This window comes from Bubalus bubalis, chromosome 24 (assembly GCF_019923935.1).
Source record: "Bubalus bubalis isolate 160015118507 breed Murrah chromosome 24, NDDB_SH_1, whole genome shotgun sequence".
Taxonomy (NCBI): Eukaryota; Metazoa; Chordata; class Mammalia; order Artiodactyla; family Bovidae; genus Bubalus; species Bubalus bubalis.
The window spans coordinates 1,538,094-1,564,529 of NC_059180.1; the positions used below are offsets into that span (position 1 = coordinate 1,538,094).

Below are 26,436 nucleotides of genomic sequence, written 5' to 3' on the forward strand. Positions count from 1 at the left end.
CCGTCAGGCCCTTCTCCCCGCCCACCAGACGCTCCTCTCCTCGAGGCTCCGCCCACCACCCCCGCCCCACCCTTCTCCTCACGAGGCCCCGCCCACCAGCCCCCGCTCCCCGTGAGGCCCCGCCCACCAGGGTCCCCCAGGCCCTAGTGGCTCCCGCACGTGGCCGCCCGGCCACAAACCTGGGAGGGTGCCAAAACAACCCAGGAATAAGAGGCCTGTTTTTTAAAATTTGTTTATTTTAAAACATGAAACCCAAGCTGAATAGAAACCACAGAAATTACATTGACGAGTTTTAGTATTTGCCAAGAAAAATAAAACCCCCAGCGAAATAAAAATCAAACCCCAAACCCAGTTTTACAAAAAAAAAAAAAAAAAAAGCTAAAAAAAAAAAAAAAAAACCACACACACACCCAGAAACACAGCGACAGCACATACAGCCATGGCCCTATGGAAGTTTGGAGAATGCCAAGCGGTTCAGGCCTCGATCCCCGCTCAGAATGCTAAATCGATCTTGGGTGGTGGGGGCGGGGACCGTGGAGGGGGAGTCTTAACAAAATAACTTGGAGAGATATATGTAACAAATATAAAGTGGTGTGGCACACAACCATTATGGTTTAAAAAAAAAATCCCGCACAAGAGGCCCCGGTCCCTGCTCGTCCCCCTTTGGGGACCATCACCCACGCACCCGCTCCCCGGCTGGGCAGGGGTCCTGGGACGGGGAGGGATTGGCGCTTGGACTGGGATTGCATAGTGAGATGGGGTGGACATGGAGGGGACATCCGATCAGACCAGCGGACCTCGGGACCGGGAACGTGCGCCTGCCCGCGGAGCCCCATCGGGGAGGGACCGGCCTGGAAGCCCTCCTACCCGCGGAGCCCCCGGGGCCCTCGCCTTCTCATCCACGCGGTCGGGGACCACCGCCCGAGAAGCAGAAGGGCCTGCGAGGGGGTGAGGACCGCAAGTGCGGGATGTGGAGGCCCTGGGCCCGGACTGGTTAGAAGGGCCTGAAAACTTAGAGCAAGAAGAAAACCAAGGGCGGGAGGCGCCCCCCACCCGCTCAGGACCGAGGCTTGGTCTTGCTGCCCTTTCGACGTCCGCGTATTCCTTTATGCACCCTTGGTGACTAGGAGGAGCTGGGCGAGGACGCGGTAGGGCGGGCACGCGCACGCGCACTCGCAGAGCTACTCCCGCAGGTCCGCCACCGGCTCTCAAGCTTCTACATTCACATTTCGGTGGCCTCGCGGCCTTTGTGCTTCTGAGCCGCGCCCGGGGCAGCACAGTTGGCGCTCCCTCGGGCCGAGGCAGAGGCAGGGAGGCTCCACCTGGGCAGGGGCGCCCAGAGAAAAACTGGGCAGTTGGGCTGTGGCTCTGGCCTGTGGGGGGCCCAGGACAGGGCACCGGAAGCCCCTCGGTGAGGTTTGGCCATGCGCCAGGGCTCAGATGCGCGGCTGGGGGCCCGCAGGCACACCTGGGGGCACCTCTGTTTGCCCACTCACTGTCCCCCTCTCCCGGGCAGCCTCTCCCCTGTGGTTAGAGGGCCAGGGGCCACTGCGGTCTAGCCTGGGCCCACCCATCCATTTGGTCCCAGACACCAGCACACAGAAGAGACCCTGGAGAGAGGGGAGGCAGCTTCTCTGCGGGCCACCTTAGGGAAGGGGCGCTGCCCTGCCGCTCCAGGGGGAGCCCCCCACAATGTCTGTAAACTGCCGGGCTCGCGGGCCCCGGCCTGTGCCCCCGAGGGGCGGCCCCATGGCTCTCTGCTGCCTCTGGAGGGACACAGGCCAGAGCCGCACCTGGCCGCTCAGTGGCCGGCTGGCTGGGTGGGGCAGGCATCTCCCAGCCTTGACCTGGGGACGGCCCCACCCTCTGCGGAAGGAAAACACAGCACTGTATACGAAGCCAAAAGCACCTTAGGAAGCCTTGCTCCCACTTCACAGGTAGGAGCCCGAGGCCACAGGGGCCTCGGTCCTACAGCCGAAGGGACATTCATTCCTGAGGACACGGTCCCTCGGGGGCAACACCTGCCCAGGGAGGGGTCTCCAGGCCCTTGGGCTGCCTCTTGGTCTTGACCCCCCCCCAGCAGCGCCCCGAGAAGAAATGCCTTCTCCACCCCAAAACCCAGCCGGCTCTTTGGGGCTTCATCTCCGGCCTGGACTTGGCCTCATGCTCGTGGACCGTGGAGTGCCCAGGGCGATCTCTCTCTCTCGGAGGCTGGAGTGAGGTTAGTGGTTAGTCCAAAGAGGGGCGGCGGGGGCCAAGGGCACCGTCACAGCCGGCTCGGGTGCAGCTCCTAGGCCAGCCTGTCCTGGATGCAAAGGGAACCTGGAAGGGGTGGCAGCCGGCCTGCAGCCCCGCCCGCCCTAGAGATGACAGATGTGGTTAGTGCAAAGAGCGAACTGGGCAGAGCTGCCGAGTTTCCGGGGGTGGGGGTGGGTGGGGGTGGGTGGGAGGGGGTTTGGCACCAGGAGGGCGGCAGGTACTAGGTGAGCAGCCTGGGCTCGGCAGGCACCTGTCTCCTGCCACCACGGATGGCTGGATGCCACAGGCGGGGGCTGCTGCAGGGAGAGAGCGGTGCAGGGAGGGAAGCAGAGAACGGGGTACCCCCTGGGAGGCTTCTGGCAACTGAGGTGGAGGAGCCTGGGGTGGGGGGCGAGAGAAGGAAGGACAGACGCTGCAGGTGTGCAAGGGCGCCACGGGGGACTCTGCACGCGGGAGACAAGCAGGCAGGCGCACACGCCATCGCTCGAGATGCCCGGCACCAAGGGGGGCACCGTGCCTGGCAGCCTGTGGAAGGAGAGGGGGCAGACGCGGCCCAGCTGTGTGGGGGGCAGGCACCAGCAGGGCGGAGGCGCGTGGGGGCCCGGGCAGCACGAGCAGCACCCCCCGGTGTCCAGGCTTGTGACGGAGGAGAGGATGCGGGCCCAGAGCCCCCGCGTTGCCCCAGGAGGCAGGCCAGGTGTCTGTCTCCGCACCCCTACAGGAAGGGAGGGCAGGGCCGAGTGGCGGCAGAAGCACCCATGGCGGGCCCGGCGTACGCGGGGAGGGTCCGGCAGGTGGCCACGGGTGCAAGCAGGGAGGCTGGCACGGGAAGGAGCGGGGCGATTGGCACGTGGGGCGGGTGGCGGCTGGGCGTCTAGTGCCCACTGCTGCTGGACTCGGGGCGAGGCTGGCTCGTGGCGAGGTACTTGGCTCTCATGCTGGAAGTGTACTGGAGGAAGAGAAGGGGAGGCCGCCGGTCAGCGAGCGCTGGGTGCGGCTGGGCAGGGCCTTATGTGCTGGGCTGGCCGGCTGGCGCAGAGGCAGAGCGGACAGCCCCAGGGGATGCGGCTCTTGGGAGCCCGCTGGTCCAGGCATGGTAGGCATCTGGAGCCCCATTCCCCAGGCCCAGGAGGAAGACCAGCCCCTCTCCCAGCGAGGGGAGCCCATCAGCTCCTGACTCCCATCTCAGGCATGGTGCTGGAGCGTGGAGGTGCCCCCTGCACCCTGCACGCCCAGGACCTGAAGGCCCCATAGCGCAGCTGGGCAGCTGGGAGGAGCATGTCGGCAAAGGCGGGGCCAGGCTGTGTCCAGGGGAGGGTGGTACAGTCCCCAAGGACCCAGACCGCCAGGGTCAGGGTCACAGGAGAGAGGCAGCCCCGCAGCCGCTCTGCCCTGGCCCCCAGCGAAGGACCCGGAAAGCCACAAAGGCCCCCTGGAGCCCGGTGACACTGCCACCCACTCGGGTGGGAACCAGACTGTGGGATCCTGGCGGGCCACGCGCAGACGGAGGCCGCTGGGGGTGGGCACAGCCCGCCCATCTTGGCCACTCATGTCCAACCTGAAGTGTGACGGGCTCGCTTGCTACACACACATATGCACACGTGTGCTCAGAATGAACACATGTGGAAGAGACGTGTGCTCAGAGCAGGCGGTGTACAAAGGGCCACACGCCCATTGCGGGGACAAAAGCCAAGGTGTGTGCCTAGGCTGCCAGCGGGGGGGAGCCGGCCCCATGGCCACGCACCCCACGAGCCCCAGGTGCCCACCGTGCGGGCATCAGGATGGACCCTGCCCCCTGGGCCTGGGGAGCCCTCCCAGGACTCCTGGTGGGTGGCCACGGAGGCGAGCTGGAGGAGGAAGGAGCAGCGGGCACTGGGAGCCGTGTCATCATTCCAGGGACATGCAACGGGGGTCGGGGGGCAGCTCAGAGCATGGGAGGAGCTGTGGCGGGCGCCAGCGCTGGGCGAGTGTGGCTGCGGGCACGCGCGGTTCTGCACGCGCGCAGTGACACCTCGAGGGCCGGGTCTGCTGCCCCACCTAGGGCTCCAGTGCTCGGCCTCCCAAGCCCAGGCACCCAGCGCCGGTGAGCACATGCTCCTGGGCCCGGGGAGACGGTCTCCTCACGGGGGACGGGATGGGCGGCGGCCACCTGCAGCCGGACCAGGCGTGAAGAGGGGCTCTGCAGGGGGCTCGCTGCCCCTGGAGTGAGGGTGATGGCCCAGGGCCAGGGTCCCTGAGGCCCACATGCCTGAGCTGGCCCTGGGGCCTGCCGGAGCGGGTGGCAGTGAGCAGTGGGCATGAGGTGCAGAGATGTGGGCGGGCAGGCGGCGCGGGGCGGGGGCCCAGCTGGGTCAGTACCTGTCACTCTGAGGACACGGCCACCACAGCCTTCAGGCACTGTTCAGGGGCTTAAACTGCCAGCCCGTGTGGCCGCCAGAGTCCAGGGCGGCCAGATAGCGCTAGGAGGGTGCGGGGCAGGAGGAGTGCAGGAAAGAGAGAGAGAGAGGGCAGCCTCAACGCCAGGCGAGGACCGGCCCGAGGCGGGCCACCAGGAGCCCACGCAGCCCGGGGCCAGGGCAGGCCCAAGGTCATTGCCGTGACGTGGGGCCCAGTGGGGCCACTGCACCGGCGGGCGTGTGTGTCTGAAGCCAGATGGCCCTTAGGTTCTCCAGCCTGTTCCTGAAGGCCTGCCACCTCCAGGAAGCGCTCCAGGACCCCTGGCCTTGTAAGGTGCTTTCTTTGGCACCAAACCATCCTAACCCCTTTTTCACATCTCATTCCCAAGACCAGAAGCGAAGCTAGAAGAGCCCAAGACCAGGCCCATCTGGAAGAGCCTGGGGAGTGACCTGGGTCGAGTTCAGGAAGCTGAGAAAGCAGAACCGGGCTCAGGTAGGCGGAGGTGCCCCGGCCTCCTGGAAGAGCTCGCGCGCACAGGCCAGTGGCCCACCCGAGGGCCCCGGCTGGGGCTCCCCCTGCAGCCCCGCACAGAAGGCTCAGGGCAGCCTGCGGGGCCCATGCCGCCCAGGAAGCCACCGCGGGCATGAAGTGGCGGGGCGGAGCCTCCACCCTGGCCTCGGACCCCCCACTCCAGCTTCTGCCCTGAGACTTACTGAAGGCGGCGGGGACTCGCGCCCAATGAGGGGGGTGTTCTCACAACGAGGGTTCTGGAAATTGGCATTCTGGCTCCTGAGATGAGGAGAGAGCCCTGGGTCAGTGGGCTCACCTGGGAACCAGGCAGACCCCATCCCACAGATGGCCCGCTAGTGAGTGCCTGGGGTCCGGAGCCCAGCACACAGAGAGGGGCTGCGAGCACGCCCACGGCCGCCCCTGCCCACCCCAGCCCAGCCGGAGCCTCGCCCACCCGCCCCAGCCCACCACGTGGCCAGGCCTGGGGCCCTTGGCCACAGGATCCCACGTGCTGACCACAGACTCTCCGTCTGACAGTGGTCCCTGTGGCCTCCACCCAGGGATGTGGCAGCAGCAAGCACTCAGAGCCCGGGAGCTCCGCCCCGTGTGCAGGGCCCTCTCTGCCCTGGCTCCGCCCCTCACTCAGGCACCCCAGGGCAGCGACCCCACCCCAAGCCGCCTACCCAGTGCCCGCGCGCGCCCGACTCACATATACTCGGTGACTGGGGCGTTGCTGACGGTGTGGGCCGCGGCTGGGATGCTGGCCTCGCTGCCGTAGCTGCTCCCGCAGCTGTACAGGCTGGGCATGTGGACGCGATAGAGACTGTCGTGCGCCTGCCGCGGCCCTGGGGCGGCCTCCTCCTCCCCGTCCTCGTCGGGGCCTCTGCGGGGAGGGACACCGGTGCAGGATCAGGCCTGATGCTGACGCGGGGCCACAGGCCAGAGGCCAGCTCTGGGGCAGACGTGCCTGCTTGCAGTCCTGGGTCCCCGGGGCTGTGGGTAAGGCTCCCGGGGACACAGGGATGCTGCCTGCCTACTAAAAGGCGGGGCCGGGGCTGTCCGGGGGAGCACAGGGGCCGATGCCTGCGGACAGCCCCAGCCTGCAGGACGGGGCTCAGGCGGGAAACCTGCCCCCACTGGCTGCTCACTCGCCCGTCTCCCGGGCTGGGGGCCCCTCTAGGCCGGTTGTGAAGAGGAAGTGCCCACCTCAGACCCACCGGCCTAGCGGTGGCTGCAGAGCCCCGGGGGCATCAAGGGGCGGGACTCCCAGGCGGGCCCAGGCGCACTCACCTCTTTTGCTGCCAGGTGTGCGGGACACTGCAGACGACGGAGCTGAACATGAGGGCCGTGACGAAGGAGAAGAGGGCCAGGTAGATGAGACCCTCGACGCTGTCGTAGCAGAAGCCGGTGAGGGCCTGCACGTAGTCCTGGGGCCGGGCGGGGGAGAGAGAGTGGGAGACGCACAGGGTGAGATGGAGCGCGTGAACCATGCCAGACCCAAGGCGGGCAGAGGCCCCGTGACCTGCCCCGCCCCCGCTGCCCCCTCCCGCCCCTCCCCCAGCCACTCTCCCACCTCCCGCCCCTCCCCCAGCCGCTCCCCCTCCTCCCCCTTCTCCCACCCCTCCCCCAGCCGCTCCCCCTCCTCTGCCCCTCCCCCAGCCGCTCCCCCTCCTCCCCCTTCTCCCACCCCTCCCCCAGCCGCTCCCCCTCCTCACCCAGCTGCCCCCCTCCTCCTGTTCCTCCCCTAGCTGCTCCCCCTCCTCCCCAGCTGCCCCCTCCTCCTGCCCCTCCCCAGCCACTCCCCCTCCTCCCCTAACTGCTCCCCCTTCTCCCACCCCTCCCCCAGCCGCTCCTCCTCCTCCCCCAGCTGCCCTCCTCCTCCTGCCCCTCCCCTAGCTGCTCCCCCTCCTCCCCAGCTGCCCCCTCCTCCTGCCCCTCCCCAGCCACTCCCCCTCCTCCCCTAACTGCTCCCCCTTCTCCCACCCCTCCCCCAGCCGCTCCTCCTCCTCCTGCCCCTCCCCTAGCTGCTCCCCCTCCTCCCCAGCTGCCCCCTCCTCCTGCCCCTCCCCTAGCTGCTCCCCCTCCTCCCCCAGCTGCCCCCCTCTTCCCACCCCTCCCCCTCCTCCCCCAGCTGCCCCCCTCCTCCTGCCCCTCCCCTAGCTGCTCCCCCTCCTCCCCAGCTGCCCCCTCCTCATGCCCCTCCCCCAGCCACTCCCCCTCCTCCCCTAGCTACTTCCCCTTCTCCCATCCTTCCCCCTCCTCCCCCAGCTGCCCCCCTCCTCCCACGCCTCCCCCTCCTCCTGCCCCTCCCCTAGCTGCTCCCCCTCCTCTCCCAGCTGCTCCCCACACGGGCCCAACGACAGCTCTGGGAGGCTCTCACCAGGTGCAGGCTGCGGCAGTCCACCAGGGCAGTGAGGTGCTGCAGATTCACCTCCGTGCCGTTCAGCACCTCCTGAACACGAAGCAGGGGGTCCTGTGGGGTGGGCCCCACGCGAGGTCAGCACAGCGCTCAGGAAAGGGTGGCAAGCCAGCCAAGGCGTCCCTCCACCCCTCACCTGCCAGCCAGAACCCCTCCCTTGACTGCCCGCCAGCCTTGGCACAGGCCCTGAGGACCCTGGGCTTTGAGAAAAGGTGACCCCCAAATCTGTGCCCTGGCCTTGGGGGGGCGGCTGAAGGCGTGAGGACAGCGGGGAGCGTGGGGCCCACAGTGCCTGTGCACACGCCACCGCTGCGGGCCTGCACTGTAACGGGAGCAACAGCAAACACGCATGCGTCTCCCGACATGGACCTTAAGGCTGTTTTAAGGAACAGTTCAAGACAATGAAAATTTTCACAGTATCTTAAAGGAAAACATTATCCAGAATACTCTGAGCAGTATGACCCTGGTGCTATAGTGTGTGTGTGTGCGTGTGTGTGTGTGTGTGCATCACTGAACCTACCCAGGTCCTTGGGGGCATGAAGGGAAGGATGGAAGGAGGGGAGGACCAGATCCCCGGCAGGGTCCCTCAGGAAGCACCTGAGCAATGACTGCACCTGCTTCCCTCTCAAGGTGACGGGAGGGAGCTCGCGGGCTCCAGAGCTGGCCCCCAGCCCCTCACCTTGGTGGCAGGATACTCCCACGAGACAGTCTTCAGGAGCTCAGCCACCACGTCCTGCATCTCCACCAGCGCCTTGTGGCTGCCCGACAGCTTCTGCTCCACAGAGAGGCTGCTGAGTCCCGTGCGGGTGGGGCGGCCCGTCTCCCTCCCCGAGGTCCCCAAGCCCCCCGCGGGGCAGGCTGGCTCAAGTGCCAGCAGCTCCCGCAGCCCCAGGGCCGTCCAGCCCGTGGGGCCCCGAGGTCCTGAGGTGGGACGGCTGTGCCCAGCAGTCTGCTCTGTGGGACACCTTTCCTCGGCCCCCAGGATGAGCACGCAGAGACTACAGACCAAGGAAAGTACAGCATCTTTAAAGTAGACACACAGTCTGGAGGACCCAGAGGGCCGCACGGGGACGTGGGGTGACGGGCAGTGGGCTATGTGGTTTCCCTTCAAATTCCACATTGGCCCAGACAGTTACTCCACATGGTGGGCACAGGACCCTTCCGCCATGGGACACCCCCAGGCTCCTGCTTTGCCCGGGAGGCATCCGGCTCTGTCGTAAAGGGCAGCCCGGGAGATGCAAGGCGCCCAGGGACTTGGAGGCATTAAGCAGGCCACCCTGAAAGGCTTGTGCTGAGGGCACCAGGGTGGGGACCCCAGGGGCCCTGACGAGGTGGGGGGCCTCGCGGTTGGTGGGCGTCTGGGGGTGGGGGCCAGGGCACCAGATGCTCTGCAGAGGCAGGGCTGAGCTCTCACCTGCTGGAAGGGGTTGGTGGCGTGAGGCGAGCAGGCCAGGTAGTACTGCAGGATGTCTGCGGAGAGAGGTGAAGGCGGCCCAGTGACTCCGGCTGTCCGCATGCGCTGTGTGCGTCTACACGCCCATCTGTGTACACGTGTGTGTGTGTGTCCACGTCTCATGTATGCTGAATGTACGTGTGCTTGCTTGTATCTATCTTTACATGTATGCGTGTATCCGTATGCACGTGCCTGTGTGTGCATGTCTGAGTGTAGGTATACCTATACTCAGATGCTTCTGTCTGTACACACAGATGTCGACGTGTGCACGACTGTATACATGTATTGCACATACTTGTGCACATATCTGTGTCTGTGTGAGCGTGCAGCTGTGAGGGGGAAGTAGTCTCCAGGGAGCCTGGGGCCAGGGCCCAGACCCTTCTGCCCTGAGCCGTATTCCTGCAACGGGCACAGTTCCCTTGGAGGGCTGCCTCATCCCTCCCCTCCCTGGGAGCAGCAGACAGGCCATGGTGGGAGGTGGGGGGCAAGGAGTCAGAGGTCAGCTGGGCAGGCATCTGCTCACAGACCAGTTGGGCAGAACAGTTCTTAGGCCAGAATGTCACCCCAAAGAGGGTGCAGGTGGCCTGCCTGCTCATCCCCATTAAAACAGGTGTCCATCATGTCCAACACTCAAAGATGGGGATTCACGCACAATTCTGATTTTGCAAACCTAGGGGTGCTGAGCCCAGCCAGGGCTGAAGGAGAAAATATGTACCCCAACCGCTTAACCCTGGCCCCGCCCGGCCCTGTGCCCTCTGGCCCCTCTGGGGGGCTTTCTGGGGTCCAGCGCAGGGTGGGGACTGGGAGCAAGGCCTAGCAGAGCCCAGGGCAGCCTCTCCACGCCGCATCTGTACTCGGCCCTGAGGTCTGGGCTCCTATGGAGCTGATGTTGGAAAACAGAAACGAGCGCCCACTTGGCGTGAGCCGCCTGTCCAGGGAGCTGGCATGCGGCCTATGGCTCGCGGGCAGGAGCAGGCACTCATGAGTGGTTGGGACTCGACCGCAGACTCACCCCCGCTCAGCACGGAGTGCTCCTCCACCATCTGGGTCACGTAGGTGTCGGGGTCCACACAGAAGTCACTGGAGCCCTGGGGTGGGGGCAGGCAAGGAGGATGGGATACCAAGCTGGGTCCCTGAGCCCTCAGCTCTCAGGGGTGGAGCCTGGCCCCCCAGCATCTGCGTGCGGCTCAGGAAGGTGGTGCGGCTCTCTGGGGCTGGGGGTGGGGACTGACTCGCTGTGTGTGTGTGACTGGTCCCCTGCCTCTCAGGATCTTGGTGTCCCGCGAAGGAGAGCAGGGAGGTGTATGCGGCATCCCCACCCCGTCCCCATGCTCCGCCAGCAGACAGGCACCCCCGCCCCTCCGTCACCTACCACAGACACAGCCAGCTCCAGGCCCAGGGCGCCCCAGCTGATGATCAGGGCCAGCACCCCCAGCAGGCAGACCCTTGGGGCAGAGAGAGTCGGTTGGCACTCTCCAGGCTGGGGTGAGGGCTGCGCCCCGCACCAGGCTGGACCCGAAGACGAGGGAGGGCGGGTCAGGGCTGACTTGGGGGATGGGAGCTACAGGTGCCTCAGCCCCCTGCCTCAGGGCCCTGACTCACCCTACCAGGATCCCCTTGGAGCTGCGGATGAGGCCGACCAGCACCAGCAGGCAGATGGCCACGTCAAGCAGCAGCAGGCCCAGGTAGCCCAGCCACCTGCAAGGACACGGCACGCCTGGGCTGGGCACGGGGCCAGTCCCAGGGTAGGAGCAAGGGGTGCTGGGCAGAGCTGGGCAAACAGTCTGGGGCCCAGAGGAGCGTCCACGGGCAGTTCTGCGTACGGAGATTGGCCTCTGACCTTGTAACAGACGTCCCCATGGGGGACTCCTGCCGGTGACCACCAGTGGCCCTAGCCCCTCCCCCAACAAGACCTCAGGCACTGGGAGCTGGAAGCCGACAGGCCCAGAGAGAGGAGCGGGGACCAGCGGGGGCAGGCAGGAGAGGGGGACGCACCTGTACCAGTCATAGAGATCCACCTGCTCAGCCAGCGCCTCCAGGGACACGGCTGGGTTCCTCCAGAAAGGGATGGCCGCCGTGTAGCCCAACAGTGTCTGCAGCAGGCCCTGCAGCCGCTGGACTGCCCGCAGGGGCTCTGGCCGTGCGGCCAGCTGCCGCTCCAGGCTCTGAAGGCTGGGCTCCGCCGTGCGGTTCAGGGCGGCTGCGGTGTCCCACACCTGCTCCAGGTTGGAGGAGGCAATGAGCCGGGGCTCCCGCACGCTCTGGCACACGCCCACGTCTCGGTCTCACACACATGCACATACACGGGTGTAGGAGCAGGAAGAGGCCGCCCCCACCGACCCATGCGGCCACTCACGCGGTCCTGGACCCCTGCCACCGTACGGTTGGCGTGGCGGAGCGAGTAGGTGGCCCGATGGATGCCGTCACTGGTCTCCCCGTTGCCATAGAACCCCACGGCGATACCGGCGCTGGGACAGGACGGGGCCGCGTGAGGTAGCGGGCCTGGGGTCCCCCCACGGGACTCGGCCTGTCCCGCCCCTTCCAGCCTGGCCCCGCCCACGCCACGCCTCTTCCAGTCGGACCACGCCCCCGATGGCCCCGCCGCACCCCGCGCGCTCACCTGCAGACCAGCGTGGCGATGATGACGCACCAGGCGGTGCAGCAGCAGTCTGCGTCCAGGTGCTCCTCGCTCTTGCGCCGCCGGCAGCACAGCCAGAAGGAGTAGAAGAGCAGGAAGAGGAGGTCCAGGGCGAGGCAGGCCAGCGCCGCGGCCCCCAGCAGCAGCAGCGCCTGAGGATGGTGGGGAAGCAGTGTTGGAGCAGGGGGTCCCAGGCTGACTCTGCACCCAACCCCAGGAGCGGCCAATCCCACCGGTGCCCCCGGCCCAGGGGCCACGGGTCCCCAGCACCTGAGTGATGTGCCTGTGCTCACCCAGACCTGGGACCCCAGACCCAACGACTTCATTCCTAGACATCTGGGCACTGTCAAAGCCCCACTTGAGCAGGGGCCAGGTGGGCAAGACCATGGGATCACCCCTCCTAACCCCTCCCAGGCCTTCTCTGGACACCCCTTGGCTGCCCTTGCTGCAGAGACAACCAGCCGTTAGGGGGACCTGGAAACACCTTTCTCACATCTTAACTCTCAGCGGTGTGGCCGAAAGCCTGGGCAGCCATTGTGGGGTGGAATGCCCCAGGCCTACCCATCCCTGCAAGGCCCCCTTGGGACCAGAAGCTCAGCCACAGAGGCACTGGGACTGCTGGATCACAGCCCTGGTGCACAGGGACTGTCTCCCAGGAGATGGTTGCCAGGCAGCAGATGGAGGATGGCACTCCCTACCCTCCCAGGAGCCAGCTGGCCCCAAAGGCCTCCTGCCCAGCCCAGCACCCCGGCTGACCCTCATACCCAGGGCAGGGCTCTCCCCTGCACCCCCAGCCGTGGTCCCTGGGGGCTGCTGTGCTGTTTGGGGGCCTCTGTCCTCCCTATGAAGTACAGGATGGGCACCTTCTTGGGAGAGGCCAGGGCACCAGTGAGGCTGCAGCATGGTGGGTGGGCCTGACAGGACCTGACCACCTGCTCATTGGCTAGGCGGCGCAGGGAGCAGCCCATGTGCTGGCTGCTGGCTCCAGGGGGGCCGCCACTCATCACGGTCCCGGGGGCTCACGTTAGAGGGACTCTGAGGCCAGGCAGGTAGGGGTGTTCAAGATCACACGGGGACACCAGCCAGGCCACAGCAGGGAGCCTCTGGTGGCCATCAGGGGCCTGCCAGAGAGACAGGTGCCAGTCATGGGGGTGAGTGCTCATCTTAAGGTGCCTAGCATCGGCTGCAACCCCCACCCCGCCCAACGCTGCCCACAGCAAACTAAAGGGTGCTTGGAAAAGGAGTCTCGTGGGTGGGCTCTGCCCACGCATGCACAAACTGGGCACCAGGCACAGGGGCTGCGGATCCTGCAGGCCCCCTCCTCACCGGTCAGATGGGTCACTGCCTCCATCCTGCCTGCAGGCTCCTCCCCTAAATCCTCAAGCAGAACCCACCGGCAGTGAGCTCCCGACCCCACGCCTTGCCTGCCTCGGCTCCCAGGATTCTGCAGGCCCCAATGACCAGCCCCAACTCAGCCCTGCGTTGGCAGCAGCCACCACCCCCTCCTCCCCCAGCAGGAGGCTACCCTCTGGTCCCCAGCAGTCCTCTGGCCAGCTTTCTGCTCCACCGACCTCGTACCTCCTCCTCTCCTACCTGACCCCACCCCACCCCCAATAAGCACATCTACACACGTCCTCTCGAGGAAATCCTTCCGGGGGTGAGGAAGCCAGGGATCAGGGGTGCAGGGCAAGGGGCGCCCAAGCTGGGGCCCTGAGACCACCCAGCCTGGCAGCGAGCGAAGCCAGTGTCTACAGGGTCATCAGGACTCATCAAAGAGCTCGCAGGCCTCCACCACAGCTCAGGCGGAGCCAGGATCACCCACTCCCGTCCATCCTGTGATAAGCGTGACTGGCCAAGCAAGACCCCAGTACCTGGGATGAGGCTGGGCTGGGGCTAGGGTGAGGGGGCACCACTCCTGTGGGAAACGTGGTAGGTGCCAGGGCCTGGTGGGCCACCAGCAGACACAGCCCCTGTCCGCGGGGCTGCCAGGCTGGTGGAGGAAGCAGGCGCTGAGGCCTGCAGGGTGTGAGCCGGGGGCTATGGAAAACCCAGGAAGCAGGCCCAGCGGGAGCAGCAGCGCAGGTCTGCACGGACACAGCCCAGTCCAGCGGGCCAGGGAAGCATGCTACGGGCAGAGGCCGCCACAGCTGACCGCTCAGAGGGCGCTGTGCCAGGCCCGGGCGCTCAGGAAGCGCTCCGGGATCTCCTAGGCTTTGATTTGTCTTTTTTTTGTTGTTACTGGTTTTCTTTTTTTCCTTTTTTTGGTTTTCCTTTTTAAACCACGAACCATACTACCTTTATAATTACAACACAAACCCAGAAACGTGTTAGTAGCTCTTTTCAGCCAGGCGTGGGAGGCACCTGGCCCGCACCCAGCTCCGCCGCGTGAGTCCCAGCGTGCCTCCCTCCCGCAGGCCTGCTTCCCCTCCCGGGGACCGACTTGCCCGCGCCCTCCCTGGCCGCCACGTGGCCGCGGGACCCGGGCGGTGTGCGGTGGAGCTGCAGTGCCCAGGAGCAGAGGTCGAGGGGAGGGACGGCTTGGGAGTCGCCACCAGGAGACCGAGGACTGCCTGCTGCTGGATGGGGTGGAGCGGGGGGCGGGGGAGCTCCTGCCCAGGCCAGCGAGCGGCTGGGTCCGAGGGGCCCCAAATATTGGGGTCAGACGCTGCCCCGCCTGGTGCCAGGAGCTGACCTAGTCAATGCCCCCATGCCTCAGTTTCCCTGTGAGTAAAACAGGGGCAGGGCAGCACCGAGGAGGGCGTGAGCTCACAGGTGTAAAGGCTGAGAGCAGCACCTCCATCGGGGAGCCCCCCGGGGTGCCGCTCCCACGCCAACTCTGCCTGGGAGGCTGGGTCCCCACTGCCAGAGAGGAGTCCAGGCCGCTCACGGACAAGATGAGTGTGTGCCTGCTCATGCCCACACATGCACGTTTATGCCCGTCCATGGCCACACAGGTGCACACGCTTCCTTGTGCCCACACACACACACTCACACCCACACGCATGCATGTGAAGGCATTGTCCTGAGCCCCAGCGGTGGCAGGCGCAGCACCCCGCGCTGGAAGCTCGGTGAGCGTGGACGGGCCCGGACGCTTGTCACAGGCACAGCTGCCTGCCGTGGGCCCTGCAAGCCACAGCCCTGCCGTGGGCCCTGCAAGCCACAGCCCTGGGGGAGCAGCCGCTTCCCGCCCCCGCCCAGCCCCACCTCACAGAGTGGAGCCTACCTCCAGCGCCGGGAAGGCCTGGTCCGGGGCCGTGAGGGTGAGCGCCTGTCCTGGGGCTCAGAGAGGGACAGCTGGGGAGGAGGGTGACTTCCAGAGGCTTCCCTGGGGACAGCAGAGACCCCAGGGGCCAAAGTCTCCCCCTCAGCCCAACGCAAGGAAGCCAACCCCTGCCCTCCTGTCCGTCTGCCCAGCTCCAGAAGGCCCTTCCTGGGTGAGGGCGCTCCACCACTTCTGCGCTGGGCCTGTCTGCCCGCAGCCCCCCTCCCCCCACCACCCACCCCCGATGGGTGCTGGAAAGGCCTCGCTAAGCTCATCAATCTGGCTGGGGCGTTGCTCCCTCTGGGCCTGAGGCCTGGCCTACAGTGAACACTCAGAAACACGAGGCCCCTGCCCCCCACCCAAAGCTCGGACAGGACAGTTTCCCCTTGGATGGGGCTCGCCTTAAACCATGATCCCCGCCCCCGGGCTGCTGGTGGGGCCCTGTGCGGCCCCAAGAGGTAGGCTGCAGGGGCCGAGGCCAGGACAGCCCCCCTCAGTCCCCACAAGGAGGTGACAGCATCCTCCAGTTGACAAGGGGTGGGGCCGGCCCTTGGGGCTCAGGGTCCCAGCCCCCTGACTCAAACAAGCCGGGCCCACGTGGGTGCAAGGGCCAGGGCAGGGCGGGGGCGCCTGGCCCCGGGCAGCAGCCTCCTCCAGCCCAGGGGCCCAGCTTGCCCTCTGCTCTCATCCTGAGGCCAGATTCCCAGAGAACAGCCTTCCGCTGGCACTCCCGCGGGTGCCCCTCCCCTCCAAACCGCTCGGGGTCCCGGCTGAATGGGAAATGTTTGGTCAGCATCTGGGCTCTGACCAAATGGAATTTTCCATCTGTGATGGAAGTGACGTCAGCACGTGGCCAGGCACTAGGGCTCCTGTCCTGACCGCGGGCCACAGGGCTGGCGTCAGCGCCTGGAGCGTCGCAGGCTCGCTGCGAGGCCTCGGCTGGACACACATGCACCCACCCCTCCGGGCCCTGCAGCTGCCGTTTCTCAGCCCTGGACCACCTGGCCCCTCCCAAGGCCCTGCAGCCCCTACCATGGGGCGTGTCCACCAAGGAGGCCTGGGCCTGGCCCTGTGCCCACATGTCCCACGGGCTGGGGGCCCCCAAGCCCCCACCCGCTCTGGAGATGCCCGATGAACTGATGCTTGGGGTCTGAACTCACTCCGTCCAGGGCAGGCCCAGGCCCATGTCTGAGGCCTACTGGGCGAACCAATGAGGCCTCCACCTCCAACAAGTCCTCCCAGCGCAGCAAGGGGAGCAGGGCCAGGGGCCCCAGGGAGCGATGGGCTGTGTGTGCAGGTGGGTGGTCCCAGCAGGGTGCGGGGAGCCCCAGCTCAGCCTCAGGCCGGCTGGCTGCAAGGGGGGTACCCTGGCCAGGCCTGTGAGGGGAGGGCCACGCCGTGCCACCAGATGTTAGTAACAGAAGCCCCTGGCATGGTGCTCAGCTCCACTGCAGATGGAGAGCACGAGGCTGCGGGCCTGTCCTGTCCACTGCCCGGCGCTGGCCTGCTCCTTCGGCACAGCCTGGACACAGGCTCACAGCGCCGGCCCAGCTGCACTGAGGTGCCCTAGGCCAGCAGGCTGGGAGGGCCAGTGCGCCACCCTGGGGCAGCCCTTCCGTGTGCCACCAGACAAGGCAGGTCCAGCTGGGCGTCCTGGCAGCACGTGGTCTGGAGGCCCGCGAGGCGGTGCGCCCCAGTCGGTGAGCTCGGTGGAACCGCGGACAAACTGCCAGCGAAACACTCGGTCCTCCCACCACACAGCCACTGTGCCACTCGGCAGCTGACCCTGAGAGCTGGCTGGCCCGCTCAGCCCTCTGCAGGCTGCCACGGCCCGCGGCCAGGCTGGGAGACCCTCCCGGGAGTTCTGATGGGAAGTGGGGGCCTGCAGCGCCCCACCAGCAGGCCCTGAGGCTGCGTCCCTGTCACCCTGCAGTCCCAGCTCCTGCCCCTTGGCCGGCCTCCTCGGGGAGACAGTGAGCACCCCGGGGAGGGCACGGCAAGGGAGACTTGCGGCCAGCAGTCCAGGGGAGACCAGGTGGGCTCTGGACGTCCTCCAGGTCACGTGGCTAGTGGGCAGGGCAGGATCTCAGCCTGGGGGTATCACTGCAGCCTGAGGCCTCACCGCTGCTGGGTCAGGATCTCTCCCTGGGCTGGAGCCCCCGAGAAGGCCACAGCCAGCCGGCCTGCCTCCCACCATGCAGGCCCTGCCCCCCCTCATGCCAACACTCTGGGAGGTAACATGGCCAGGTGGTAAAGGGCAAGGCTCCCAAGAGGAGGCAAGTCCAAATTCCACCAGGGGCCTGTGAGCTCACGTGTCCATGCGCTGGCCACACCTGCCTCCCTGGGGCAGGGAGGCCGGACTCAGCACACACGGGGCCCTCGGCCCAGAGCCGGTCCCCAGACACTAGCGCACAAAGTGCCCAGCACCGGGCCTGGCCCTGGGGGCATGGGACCCCAGACACAGCTTCTGCTGGGCTGGGCAGGCGTCTGCCCGGATCTCCGCAGTGCAGGAAGGGCTGAGGCTGTGGGAGCCAGACAGAGCAGGGGAGGGGCACAGAGGCTTCAGGGGGTGCGTCCCCTCAATCGCCATCGTGGGGGTGGCGGGTGCCAGCAGGGCATGGTGAGGCGTGAGCACTCCCAGAAAGGGACAGTGAGTGAGGGCCAACCAAGGTCCAAGCTGCAAACCCGCACCCAGGAGGGCCCCTGGCAGCTGTGACCAGGCGGGGGGTCAGGCTGAGCCTGACCCCCGACAGCGGAGCGAGGGCTCTGCGGGACAAGGTCGGGGCATGTGGGCGGAGTGGGGGGAGCCAAGGGACTCTCCAGTGCCTCCAGGGTCATCCTCCCTGGCTCTGGGACTGCCAAAGGCCCTTCTCCAGAGGAAGAGGCCAGGTAGGGGCGTCCAGGAGGCTGGCCGGTCCTCACACCCAGGCGCCATCTGGGAACCCATCGAAGTCCTGGCTGGAGCCCTGGCCTGGGGAGGAAGGGGAGGGGGTCTCCTGCTGGGAAGGCCCCAGGCCACCTGGCACTGCCCACTCCCCCAGGGTCTGGGCCTGAGTGCCCTGGCAGCCCAGCTGTACCCATGGCCTTGTGGGTCCCCAGACCACCCGGGGCAGAGGTGGCCCATCCTCTAGGCCAGGGGCCTGGGGCCAGTAGGACCCCCAGGGCCCCCCGCACTGACATAACGGAGGCAGGCCCGGAGCCAGCCCAGGCCTCCTGGGGAAAGTTCTGGAAAAGGCCCCCCTCACCTCCTGGGCCGGGCTGGGTGGGAGCTGAGCTGCCTGTGCGGCAACCCCACCCCCAGCACACTCGCTGTGGCTCCCACACGCTGGCCAGAAATTAAAAACAGATTTTCCACCAGACCAGGCTTGGGTTTCACAAATTCCAGGATGGTGAGCTCGTGGCCGTGCCGGGAGCGCGGGAGGGGCCCAGCTTTCGGCCGAGCCCCCCGACCCGGTCCGAGGTCCAGGCTGCCAGCGGCACCTCCCCTCCTCACTCACCGCACGGCCGGCGCCTGGGGACCGGCAGGAAAGAGGTCCGGTGGGGTAGGGCTTGGGCTGAAGCCGCGGAGAGACGCCCAGCCCAGGACCCCTCCTGCGCCCCCCAGGCCTGGGGCCACGTGCACGGAGGCCGAGACCCCGCCCTCGCCCCGCCTGCTCGCGGAGGCGACACCGAAAAACCTGGCGGCGCTGCTGCCCTCGGAGCCGCGAGCGCGTCTATTTCCGTCCCGGCGCCCTAACGCGTCTCCCGACCCAGAGACTCCGCGCTCTCGGCCAGCCGGCCTGCGGGCGCCGGCCTCAGACGCGGCCAGGAGCTGCCGGACGGGCGGGCGCAGCAGCGGGGCCAGACCGGAGCCCTCGCGGCCCTGGGCGCCCCGCCCCACCCCGGGCCCGCGTCAGCCCCTAGGGGTGCCCGCGGTGGTCAGGACCCAGGTCAGGGCTAGCGCAGCCAGAGCAGGGGAGCCTGAGGGTGGCACCGCGGCTGGCACTCAGAGGCAGACAGAAGGGGTCACGCGGGCTTTGGGCAGCCTGGCCTCACCCCGCGCCCTCAGCCCACATGGGGGACATACCCAGCCACAAGGGGGGGCCTGTGGAAAAAACCAAGCCCCATGAGGCATCTGCCCTCCGGAGCCCACCGGCCCCAGTGAGGGGACCCAGGAAGGGCTGGGGCACATGGGTGGGCACGCAGAGCCCAGGCCTCGAGTAGGGAGGGTGCGATGGGGCGGGGGTGGGGGGCCACGAGGGCCCCACCCAGCCCATCTGCTCACTCAGGCCTGGCCCAGGGGGTCACTCCACCCTCCCCTTGCCCTGTTCCCTGAGGCACACCTCACATCGGGCGCCTGCCCGGCTCTGGGCAAGGACTAGAGCAGCCTCATGGGCAGCTGGCACCAGACGTAGGCCCGGTCCTGCCTCGGACTCTGGGCTGGAGGCCTGGGGGCCCGCTGCAGCCTTCGCAGCTGTGTCCACAGCACGAGGGACACCCACTGCCTCGGCAGACGTCCACTGCCTGGGCCCTCGGGAGTCCTGCTGGGCAGGCTGCAGATGCAGTTCTGGGGGACGTGTGCCATCCCCGTCTGCAGCAGGGACCCCAGGGCAGGCCAGGGCCCTTGGTTCGGGGGTGTCCTCCAGCAGCGAGGGGCTCCCCACACTGGGCACCGGTGCCTGAGCGTCATCTGAGCCTCACTGCGCGGAGCAGGAGCCCTGCTGTGTCTGTCCTCACCCCCCAGCACCCAGGGAAGCCCCTGAGGGCCATGGGTGCGTCCCCGCACAGCACAGGGCTGGGGCGGGCTCCCTGCAAACCCGGGAGATGGCATGAACGCAGCTGGGCTCTTCCAGGGTCCTGCTGTTCCCACCCCTGCCCTTGGTCACGTGCCCCCAATTCCTCGGGGGCCACATGGGGTGCTTTCCACATCTGTCACCCAGTCCCTGGGCTGCAGATTCGGTTCCTCTTCCCCAGCCAAGGGCTCGGCAGAGCTCCTGTGGCCAGTGGGGGTCTGGTCCTATCCGCCCGAGTCCTCCTGAACTGGAGTCAGTGGAGGGAGCCAGGGAGCCACCCGACCAGCCTCGGACCCACACACGGGGCTGTGTCCGCAGGCAGGGGAGTGCCGGGCTGGAGCCGGAGGCTGCCTGTGGATTCCTGCTTCTGATGCTGGCTGGCCAGAGGCCTCAGTTTCGCTTCTGCAGGGGTAATGGGGTCCACCCCCAGGGAGGCCGTGTGGCTTCCCAGAAACGTGCTTACAACACACAGCCTGAGCCTCTCAGGGTCACGGACAACTGACCAGAGCCTGACCCAGCGCCCCTGGTCAGAGCCAAGACGGCTGCCCGCCCTCCCTCCACGTCCCCGAGGCCAAGCAGCACAGTGCTGGGGACAGAACCAGGAGCCCCGAAAAGTCCCAAGATGGGGCCTGGCGGTGCAGACCCTAAACCAGGAGCCCCGAAAAGCCCCAAGATGGGGCCTGGTGGTGCAGACCCTAACCCTGACCCACACAACACCAGGCCCCTCAGCAGGCACAGATCTGGGCAGAGGCAGCCGCCCCTCCCAGCATCATGACCCTGGCCAAGAGGCACACAGCCAGAGGCGGTTTCACCCGGCAGGGGCTTCCTGACCCCACCCCCCATGCATGGGCCCTGCACCCCCAAAGCCCGGCGCACAGATGCTGTCCACACAGGGGGTACTCAGCTTCCACACCCGCCTTGGCGCTATTCCTTTGGGGATGTTTCCGGCACTTGCAGCCTCAGAATCCTGACCTGAGAGGTCATGGCATGCTGGGCAAGCTAAGAACCCAGGACCAAGGATGTGGTCCCCAGGCTCGATGTTTAAAAGCAGGTGACAGCTTCTAGTCTCAGGCGGCACCCTCCCCGGGTTTAAGGCAGGGACAGACTCCAGCTGTAGGGACGTCTTCCCTGTCTCCATGCTCTTTCCTACTCTCCAAATATTCCACGAAGTTGTCTTGCTTTCATAAACTAGAAGAGAGGCGAGAGACGCAGGTTGTAACCAAAGCAAATTTCCTTCTGAATGTGGGGACGATGCAGAGAGGGCCAGCCTCACCCGCGGGCACACGCAGACCCAGCCTGAGTCAGGAATGAAGCCAAGGTGCTGTAGTCTATGCGAGGAGACCACCAGCCCCAGTGGGGCCCCCAAGTGGCCCTCCAGGCTGGGCTCACCATCCCCACCCCCCACCACCCTGGGCACAGAGAACTCCCAGCTCAGGGGCAGCACTTTCAGACCTAAGGGACTCCCTTGTTCCGGGCCGAGGCCCAGGCTTCTCTCTGCTTTGGGGCCTTTGTGTGTGCCTAGAACACTCCTCCCCAAGGTCTCAGCCACCTCAGGCTTATCTTCAGGGTCTCAACAGGAACATCCAGGCACTCAGGGCTTTAATAGGTAAACGGGCCCCACACACCGGGCTGGCCTGGAAGGTGAGCTGGTGTGCCCACTGCATACCACACTCCAGGTGAGTCCTCACCCTCTGGGCATTCCAGGAGAGGGAGTTCCTCCTACAGGAAGCCTTCCCTGACTGCCGGGCTTCTGTGGGCCTAGTCGACCTGATCACAGCCCCACCACACCAGGCTGCAGGCTTCTCTAGCTCACAGGTTCGAGCCTCTCCTGAACTAGCAGAGGCAGTGAGCGAGAATGAGAAGGACAGAGGGCAGAGAGTGGGTTTGAACTCTACCTCAGGACACAGCGGGTGTGGGAGGCTTGGGAGGGAGGGGTTGGGAAGGGCTGGTAGAAGTTAAGGGGGCAGTTCCCCCCAACTGGAACCAGAAAGAAAGAAAGTGAAGTCGCTCAGTCGTGTCCGACTCTACGACCCCATGGACTGTAGCCTCCCAGGCTCTTCCATCCATGGGATTCTCTAGGCAAGAGTACTAGAGTGGGTTGCCATTTCCTTCTCCAGGGGATCTTCCCAACCCAGGGACTGCACTGGGTCTCCCACATTGTAGGCAGACACTTTACTGTCTGAGCCACCAAGGGGAGCCCAGAGAGGTGGTTAAAGCCACCCAAATGGGTCCACCTTCACACAGGTGGGAAGCTACAGAGCTGGGGGCCAGGCCTGGCGCCCCCAGCCAGGCACCCCCACTCTAGTCTGCAGAGAAGGCAGGCTCTGAGACCAGCCCTACCCCCACCCCAGCCTGCAGCCCTGGCCTTCACTGTGGACTCCAGATCGGCCTCAGGCCACTCCAGGTCACGGGCTGTGCAACCACCAGGAGGCCTCCTCCCTACTCCGGGTGGAGTCCTCCCCCTGCACCCCACCACCAGCTGCCCCGGGGTTTGGGGAGTCCTGGCACCCTGGCAATAGCCCAGCCCCTGGGGAGTCAGACCAGCAGCCAGGCAGGCGGGGGCTGTGGGGTGGAGCAGCACAGAGCAGACCCTGGAGTCCCTTCCGCCCACTCCCAGCGCCTGCCAGCCCACCCGTCCCAACAGTCCCCAGAGAACCCACCCTCCTGCAATCTGTACACTCAGCAAACATCATGAGCCCCCAAGAGGCAGATGGACGGGCCACGGAGTCCCTCCTCTCCGGGAGCTCAAGACCCTCAGTCTCCAAAGTAACTGCAAGATTTTAGGGTGCAAAATCCGATCTGATTCTGGCTCCTCGAGGGGCAGGAACAAGAGGCCTGAGGCAGGATTCTGGTCTACCGCCCACTTACCACTCACAAGAGCTGACTCATCAGAAAAGACCCTGATGCTGGGAAAGGCTGAGGGCAGGGAGAGAAGGGGCAGAGGACGAGATGGTTGGGTGGCATCACTGACTCACTGGACATGAGTGTGAGCAAACTCCGGGAGACAGGGAAGGACGGGGAAGCCTGGCGTGCTGCAGTCCATGGGGTCCAAAGAGTCAGGCACGGCTGAGCGACTGGACAACAACCCGCTCGCCGTGTGATTCTGGGCCAATCTCCTCTTTAAGTCTCAATTTGCTAATATGCACAATGGAAACAGTTATGCTCACCTTCCAGGCTTGTATGAGAAAAGGTTACTGAGAGCCCCAGTGAGCACCCCCACACAGGGTTTGGCCCTGGGGTTTCCAGTGGGTTTCACCGGGCTCCTGGCAGTGGATGGCTGGCAGAGGAAACAGCAGAGCACAAAGGCTGGTCTCCCCAGGCCACACCACCCCCGCTCCTGCCTCAGGCCCCACCCTCCCCCTGGATGGCCTCAGAAGCAGAGGCCCCTCACTGCACAGCAAGAAGAGGACGCCAGGCCCCTGTAGCCCAGGTGGGCGCCAGGCACAGATGGGCCCCCAGACTAAGTGGGGCGCCCCAAGTCAGGAAGACAAGGGGTTCCCCGTCCGCCAGCGGGACGAGGGCAGCTGTCCCCGCACAGCTAGGAGTGCTCCACCAGGGGAGGCAGGGGGAGGCCCCAGGCGGCGGCCCTCAGCAGACCATTGCCCACCTGCCCAGAAGAGGAGCTCCGTGGGCAGCACAGCCGGCACAGAGCGGGAGCGCGGGGCCCTCACATCCCTCCCAACCCTGCAAAGGAGGTGCCCCTGCCCAGATCTCAGGATGGCACAGGAGGGCAGGGGCAGGCCGCACGCCCAGGCCCAGCTCGCTCCACAGCCCTGAGCCGGCGGTGGAGGTGGCGGGGGATGGAGACAGGCTGGTTTCCACACCGTGAATTATTCAGTGGTTAATTCTGCTCCTCGCAGAGGAGGCAGGAGAGAGAGTGAGTCAGAGCCCTCCCACAGCGGGGCAGGAACAGCGCTCTCGGAGGAGGCTGGGGCACCAGCCGTGGTCCTCTCAGGGGCAAAGGGCCCTGCAGGAGGCCAGGCTCAGTGGGGGTCGGGGGGCCCGGCCACCACATGGACGCCTCCACTGGCCAGAGCCATCGGCCTCTTGCTCACTTCCCACTGCAGGTCCAGGCAACTCAGGGGGCACTCCTAGGAGGGATGGCGGCCAGGTCAGCCGGGGTTGGCAGCATGTGCAGGCGGCAGCCCACGGGCCAGCGGGGAAGCTGTGTGGGTCACAGACACCCCGGGTGCCCCTGGAGCTTCAGGACTGACGAACGGCAGAGAACTTCCTAAAGTAAGGTGCACCATCCTGCTCGGTGGCAGCAGAGCCTCGGGGACAGGTGTGGCAAAGTCACCCCAGGGGCAGCTCCGGGGGTGCGCAGGAGTGGCGTCACCCCACGCTGGTCAGCCCCACCGGGCTGGCCTTCTACAACATGGGCGTCCAGTTTTGTAAGAATCCTGCTGCCTTGGACATGCCTAGGCCAATCCCTCGCCCCTTTCTAATCTGCTTAGAAACAGATCAGCAGAGCTGGGGAGCCAAGCACCAGGTAAGCGCTGTGTGTGGGGCGGCAGGCTCCCTGCAGAGCTGGGGTGCTTCCGGTTCTCCTCCTCTGGGCAAGGGAGGCTGTGAAGACAGAGCTCTGAACGGGGGTGACTCGAGCCTCGGATGCTGGATGCCTGGGCCGTCTTGCGAGCAAAGCCGTTCCCCACCACTCACCCTAGGGCTCTGCATTCATCACCAAAGAGGAACTCAGACATGCTCTGGGTGACCAGGCACCCCAGTCACTGGGCCTGTGGAATCCGGATCCCCAGGCAGGAAGGAAGTGTCCATAGCCTGGTGCCCTGGCCCGCACTCAATGGCACTGGCATAGTGGTGGGGGTGGCAGTGGGGCTTGGCACAACCCCAGACCTAGGGCTCCACTGGTAGAGCCTGGTTCCTCAGGGAGAGGGCTGCAAAGGGTCTGTGCCCACCCCCACCCCACAAGCTCTGCCCAGACTCAGCCCCTTTCCAGCCTCCCAGACTGAGGCCCATCTTTTGTCCCTGTGGCCAGGCCTCCCTCCGTCCCTCCCTCAGGGCTACAGGCAGTTGGATCTCCGGGCAGGCACTGTGTGTACACTCCATAGCTTGGTCCAGGCAGGGGGTCATTACCAGCCAGGGAGGACTGGCATCCACGCAGACCACTCATCCACTGAAATCTTGGCAGTGAGTGGCATTTCCCGGCTGGGGCTAAGGGGGCCAGGACTCCCCTCCTGGCTGCACCACTGCTCTCAGGCATGGACATGGTTTCAGAGCCCTGGGTCCTCTGGGTCGGGGGGCTCTGCGGGCAACACCCACCAACTGCCCCTGCTCAGGGGCCTGGGCAGACACTGACAGCTGGCAGAGGGGTCTCCATGGAGGGGAGGGAGGCAGCTCCTCCTACCCCAGCAAGGAAGGAGGGTCTTAGCAACTCCAGAGAAGGCTAGAATCGGGAGGAGGGCTGTGGACCCTCCATGCGGGCTGGGGGGGGGGTCCCCTTAGATTCTACAGCAGGGGAACCCCGTGACCAGGAGGAGACTCTCCAGAAGAACGGGGTGCTGTGCCCCACAAGGAGGTGTGGGCCATAATCCTGGATGCGGGGTCGGGGGGAGCCTTTAGACCCTAAAGGAGGAGGGGACCATGACCCTCGGGAGGAAGAGGGCCCAGGGTCCGCGGAGGAGGAGGGGGCCGTGACCGCCGGTAGGTGACAGGAAGACTTTAGACCTTGCAGAAAGCGAGGGCCGTGACCCTGGGAAGGGGGATCGTGACCCGCGGGGAGGGGGGCCGGGACCCTCGGAATGGAGGGGCCGGGACCCGGGACCGGACCCGCGACCCAGGGAGCCCGCGTCACCTGCTGGTAGTCGCTGTCCTCGGGCCGGAACTGACTGCTGGTAGCCTTCCAGTGCAGGTCGAAGTGGGGCAGCCGGTGCAGAAGGCTCACCCACCAGGGCGCCGCGTAGCTGACCCCGGCCATGGCGGGCCGGCCGCGGGGGCGCGCGGCCGTCGCGTTTCCCTGGCTGGCCTGGGGAACGGCGATCAGGGGCCCGCCGACCCCGGCCTGGCCGCCCGCATCGCCCGCGCGCTCCTGGGCCCGGCCCGGCCCGGCTCGGCCCGGCTCGGCCCGGCTCGGCTGCGCTCGGCTCCGCTCGGCCGCCCGCGCCCGCCGCCTCTTTGTTCGCCGCCGCGGCCGCCGCCGCCGCCGCCGCCTCCGCGCGCCCCCGCCCACCGCCCGCCCGGGCCCGCCCCCGCACCGCCATTGGCCCGTCGCCCGCCGGCCACGCCTCTCGCTCGCCCCGCTGCGCGCCCCGCCCCCGGGCTGCCATTGGCGGTCTGGGCGAGGCCCCGCCCACTAGGGCCTCCCTTCCGACCGGCAGCAGGGCCCCGGACGTGGAAGGCGGTCTGGACACGCAATCCCGGCCGCGGTCCCTCCGTCAGTCGCACGTGGAGCGGCGCCTCGCCCGGGCGCGCGCCCGTTGGTGGGACCAGTGCACGTTTACACGCCGGCTGCGACGCCAGGCGGGGGGCCCAGGGCCCTGTCTGCGTGGTTTGGTGACCTGCAGCCGAGTGATCTTGGGCAAGTCACTTAACCTCTTTGTCCATCAGTGTCTGTAAATAGGGAATACGATAACTGTAAAAGGCTCAGAGCATCAGAGTGTGATCCAGTCGGAGTAAGTGGCCGCGTGAAGGGAGCGGCTAAATTCAGTCCCTACTGGGCCTGCCTTTGGGGACAGTTGAGTCTTTTGTCAAGACCTAGAAGAAAGACCATGC

At 66.5% G+C, this 26,436-nt stretch overlaps 1 protein-coding gene across 2 annotated transcripts; it reads right to left on the minus strand.

Annotated features, from left to right (window-relative positions):
* Nucleotides 1-216: 216 nt before the first annotated feature.
* On the minus strand, nt 217-25,832 carry TTYH3 (tweety family member 3). 2 transcript variants are annotated; one of them, XM_006074828.4, is made up of 15 exons: nt 25,520-25,832; nt 11,659-11,828; nt 11,395-11,506; nt 11,034-11,254; nt 10,641-10,736; nt 10,411-10,483; nt 10,051-10,126; nt 9,000-9,055; nt 8,265-8,357; nt 7,547-7,639; nt 6,457-6,593; nt 5,876-6,049; nt 5,370-5,445; nt 4,618-4,718; nt 217-3,208 (listed from the first exon to the last, which is right to left on the minus strand). In XM_006074828.4, the coding sequence occupies exons 1-14, from the start codon at nt 25,640-25,642 to the stop codon at nt 4,650-4,652; spliced, it is 1,569 nt and encodes a 522-aa protein (XP_006074890.4). In that variant the 5' UTR covers nt 25,643-25,832; the 3' UTR covers nt 217-3,208; nt 4,618-4,649. The 2 variants fall into 2 exon arrangements, with proteins under 2 accessions (XP_006074890.4, XP_006074888.4); XM_006074826.4 differs by lacking the exon at nt 4,618-4,718 and having other exon boundaries at nt 25,520-25,831.
* Between the last annotated feature and the right edge of the window lie 604 nt (nt 25,833-26,436).